The sequence below is a fragment of the Morone saxatilis genome, unplaced genomic scaffold (assembly GCF_004916995.1).
Source record: "Morone saxatilis isolate NCDOM2014 unplaced genomic scaffold, NCSU_SB_2.0 Contig15, whole genome shotgun sequence".
Classification (NCBI taxonomy): Eukaryota; Metazoa; Chordata; class Actinopteri; family Moronidae; genus Morone; species Morone saxatilis.
This window is the reverse complement of record NW_023339707.1, coordinates 7,870,512-7,875,685: the sequence shown is the minus strand read 5'-3', so window position 1 is coordinate 7,875,685 and position 5,174 is coordinate 7,870,512. Positions and strand designations below refer to the sequence as shown.

Here is a 5,174-nt window from a genome sequence, read left to right as displayed (position 1 = left end):
GCCGCAGCACGCCCCGAGTTGCATGGAGTGCGAGGTCCCGCCCAACGCTGCTTGCAGCTTTAATTCAATATTGTCTTTCAGCTTTCAGTGGAATCCCACTGTGACTATATATTTATATATGTTGTCATTTCACATAATAATATTATCCAAATGACTGATTCCAAACAAACCGTAGTTACAAAATGAGTTATTGAAGGTTTTGTTTTGCATGTGATGGATTTTGTCTGATTTAATGTTTGACAAGTGACAACAAAACAAAGTAAATTGCATTAAAAACGATTTTATACAGTTTTTATGGGTGTTTTTTCAAATATATTTGCCAAATCACATTATATTAATATATTGGGAAGGTTTATTGTAGCTGATGTTGCAGTCATTGATCTGATCATGGGGATGTAGACTCCACAAACTCATGCAGTGATAACACCTAGATAGTCTGCACTGACAGTCAGCTTTCATTCATAAACTTAGGTACCAGCAGTCTAACAGGATGCATTTATCAGGATATAGGAAATTAAAAAGTAACTTCATTGTATCCATAAACTCTGGATTACACCCTCTACTGTTGGACAAGTAAACTGACCCTTCACACAGTTCTTCAAACAGTTATTGATTGTTTCCCATTCATGATTAGGACGCAAACACACATCCTTACAGCGGACAGAGAGGGTGAGAGTTTATTTGTGTTTATTGGTAAACACCGGGACTTTTCATACCTGCACCTTTCTTCTTCGCCCTTGCTTTAGCTCCGCTGCTCTTTGCCTTCAGCGCCTGCCTCAGTTTCTTTGTATCGGCCTCTGTCTGTGCACACTCTCTCCGCTTTGCCATTCTGTCTTCTTCCTGTCTCTTCTCTAACTTTACCGAATCAACACTGCTTTCTTTAAACGTCGTTTGGCGAAACTACACCGGCGGAAGTCCCTCGACTATCCACATGGTGCTGCGTAAAGGCAGGGAAGCAGCAGTTATTCAACATTTCTCCCAGCAGCTTTCATAACACAAGGGTCGGTCTGCACTCCGGTTGTTTTGGTGGGCAGGACCATGACGTCACTTCCGCCCCTTCTTCTCCTTCGTCTTGTTCTTCGTCGCTTATATTGCAGTAGCGCCTCAGTGGGCACAACTTACCTTCTTGAACCAAACCCTCAAGAGCTTTACTTTATCAGGCTGACACATTTCATATCTCTGCTGCTATTTTAACTGAAGCGGGACTGTGTTTGTACAATGTGGCGGTTTTACGCGATGTAATACCCCATGTGGACACTGGGGGGCAGTGTTGTGCTATATGAGAGGCTTATCTACAACAAGTCACAATGTGAGGTGTTGAAGTGAGGCTACTGAGGAGGCTATTGTCTCTTATCCAGGTCCTCATACTCCTCATATTAAAAATGTCATCTTGAGCTTAGACAACTACATTCATGGGGTTTCATAAAAGAGGCGCACTGGGTGCTCGGTGGCTACGCAGCCGTCTGCCAACAATAGGATCTGTTTTCATATTTGTAGCATTTAGCCAGAGGCATAAGGAGTTCAACAGCAGAAAAACTCTAGTCTCTGGAGCCACAATATTAAAGACAGCTGAAATTAAAGGACCTTATGTTTATATTTTTACGATTCCTGACAACTGTTTCAAGAGCATGCAATAAACTCAGTTTTGCATTTGCACCTGAACGGGCCACTCTCCCCACTGTACTGTCAACTGCATTACAACATTATGGTAATGTAACTTTAACATAAATGAAATAATACCTAGTGTACACTGGATTGATTATGTAACTCAAGCATATTTCAGGTTCATATTCACACAATACAGTCATGAACGAAAGCCTTGAATGTGGGAAGAATGAAGAGTTCAAAAACATTTATTAGTATATCTGTTAAAAAATGTGTTAGGTGTAATGTAAACTTGACCTAAAGTAATGTTAAACCACCACTAAGATCCTCTACAGAGCACAAGGTCAGAGCCAGTGCTTTGACAAGTTTACTATGATAATAATATCACGAATAAGGACTGTACTGATGTACTCTTCTATTGTCTTATATATGAATGATTTGTGTCACTCTCTGCTATAATATTATTGTGGTTTTTTTTTTTATCAGTGTGCCTTGAAGAATGTGTTGAAATAAAACAATTCTCAGACAAATAAGAAAGAAATATCATTTATGGATTCTTGTGCATATTTTACTTTATATTATGGTGAATGGATGCACAGTGTGTGCAGGATCATCATGAAACCATCTATCTGGCAAAATACACTGGTTAATAGCTAGATCTAAAAATAAGCAGATGAGTTACTATCAGTTTCCACAAACACAATTTCAGATCATCTGAAGCAGAAGATGTGACTGATGTAAGTCTCTATTTCTGTTCTGTCTGTTCTGGATATAATATTTGGTTTTGTGTGTTTTTTATAGAACTGGAGAATCACAATGTCTCAGTCTCACCTTACTGACAAAAAGATCTTCAAACTGATTCACACCCCATTTGTGTGGGTTTCCTCATAACTACTATACATCAGGAAGACTACAGACTTGAGAATGTGGCTATATTCGTCTCTCTGTGTGTCAGCCATTTCCTGGGGGTTTCTCTGACTTCAACCCAGTGAATTCTGGGATACTCTCTTCCTCCCACTGGGACCCTGAATAAGAATTAAGTGGGTAAAAGACCACGGCTGAATGAATTCTTTATCTTGTCATATTACGACAGGTCTGTGCGATTACCCTGCAACGAGTTCTGCCTCTTCAATCCGAATCAATTTGGTTCATTTCAGTTTAATTTCATTTTCCTTCTGCTCTGTTGTGATCCGTATTGATCATATTGGGATTCTGTGGCAGATGTGTATGATTCACTTCAGAGAGCCGTCTGTCAGCTGATACAGTTAGACAGCTTCAGACTGACTCGCTGCAGTAGGGGCCTGATGGGACCAGGGGACCGTTTCGGCCCCGAGTGTGTGTATGTATGTGTAAAGCATGCACCATTCATATGGATACCTATTGCATGCATGCACATAAATGAATGCATGTTTTTGTGTGACTGTGTGACAGGTTTTCGCTTCATGGTCTCCTGGATGTGTGCATGCATTTATTGGCTTCTGTGAGCATGTAGGCTCTTGAGACTGTACTTATAGTTGTGTGTGTGTGTATGTGTGTGTGTATGTGAGGTGACAGGGCTTCAGTCCATGGTCCAGTGCGTTGTGCTCCCAGCGCGGTGCATGGCTTCCATCCCTATATGAACCATCAGTACAGTCAGATAGGAATAAAAAGCCATACAGCGCACTGGGAATTGGGAAGACTGGATTTTAAGAGCAAGGACACACACACATGCATGTACACAGTCAGATGATAAATGGAAAGACATTAAAATAAAGCCCCGTGGGGCCTGCAATACTGGAAAACAAGACAACAGCAGGGGAAAAAATAACGACAGCCAGAGACAAAGACAGAGAGCTGATAAAAGACAAGACTGGGCCCTGTATACTGGGTGTACTGGAATCATACTGGGCTGACGACGGATCAGTGGACCGACCAGAGAACAGACTGTGTGTGAGTCAGAGGGAGAGGACGAGAAGCCCCATCAATTTTGAGTAATGCCACCCGGTGTTGAGGTGTGGCAACAGGTGTGTGACATCCACCCAGAAAGCGCAGAAGCTTTTTAACCCCACGGTGTTTTTCTCCAAGGCAGCTGGATTTCCAACTGCGCTGCTCTTTGCTCTTGACAATCAGACAGAATTACCCTGGTATTTGATGCACAAGATTCTTGACTCATTAACCTTCATATACTGCTGTGTTTTAAACAGTGCAAGTCCCTTTTTGGATATTGGGTTACGACACTGGTCTGTCCCTTTCCTTCCCTATATATCCACATTACAAATCAAACTTCATATCTTCAACCACAAGGACACCACTTTCACCTCCATCAGCTTTACCAAGGGCACACATACAATTTGGTAACCCAGTAGAACAAGTTGTTGTTCCCCTCATGGATGTCTAAACCTTGAAAAAAAAAGAAAGAAAAAGAATCACTCATCCAGGTGTCTATGCTAACAGAATAAACAACTACAGACAGACATTTTACAAGAAGTGTCCAAAAATGAAAATGTATGAATGAACATGTCATCATTTAAAATATATTTTGGTCGAGATATAGTTGAGATATAGCCTCCTCCTTGGCAAGCATCTGCAAGTACTGGAAAAACAATTCAAATTCTATATTTATCACCTACAAATTGACAGTGGTCCAGTTTATTTTGAAACATATACTATCTGGAAACCTATTCAGATACGCTCTGGAAACTTTATGGCCTGTGGGACAAATATTATTTTAATACATTTTAGTTTGAATGTGTAAGCACAGCTGTGAGTTTTGTGTTCTCTTTTGAATGATCTCTTTCTTTGCCACAAAGACTTAAAAAATAAATAATGTTTTATCACTGTAAAGCCAAAAAAAACCCCTCCCTTAATTAATTTGCTCTTTAAGAGGAGGGGTCAACTTTTCCACCAATGAGCTTTGTGGCACCTGTTGTCCTGTTGGATAGAATTCACATGCTACAAACTCAACCAGATGAACACAATTTTATCACACCAATTTTTAAAAACGTGCCACAGACAGCAGTGATTTCACATGTTTCACAGAACAACCAACTTATTTTCCTTTAATCAAGAGTCATCTTTGATACCGGTGTGGACAACCACATGATTCTGCCACATATTGTTTCTGGAATAATCCTGAATCACTGGACTTCAGAGAAACTGGGAAAGTTTATTTTAAGACTGATTTAAAGACTCAATTCAAAGGTCATGCAATATATTCGTGAAATATGAAATAACCCCCTCTCCTGTTCGGTTCTGCATTATTGGACCTCATAAGCTCCAGGATGGACTTGAAAAAAGGATTGAGAATTTGGCAAGTGCCCGCATCAAAATTAGAGCGAACCCCCCCTCAAATCCCTACAAGTCTGGAGAAGGTATGTTATTATTGTTTTCTACAGAAATAAAGCCTGAGAAACCATTCCTGTGGCGCCTTAAGAGGCTTCACAACTTCAAGGAGCGGATATGAAATAAATCCAATTACCGAGCTGTCAATCAAGCCGCTAATTAGTACGACTCCGGCAGACTAAGTGGCATCAAAGCTGGAAACTCAAAATAGAGGCGACGAGAGACACACACACAAAAAATCACACAAA

At 40.6% G+C, this 5,174-nt stretch overlaps 1 protein-coding gene across 1 annotated transcript in view; it reads right to left on the bottom strand.

Annotated features, from left to right (window-relative positions):
- The window catches only part of xpc (xeroderma pigmentosum, complementation group C), a 14,616-nt gene extending 13,573 nt beyond the window's left edge, over positions 1-1,043 (bottom strand). The window contains exon 1 of the mRNA XM_035657124.1: positions 717-1,043. Within this exon, the coding sequence (XP_035513017.1) occupies positions 717-828 (112 nt within the window). The 5' untranslated portion in view covers positions 829-1,043. The remainder of the gene's footprint in view (positions 1-716) is intronic.
- Positions 1,044-5,174: the final 4,131 nt, after the last annotated feature.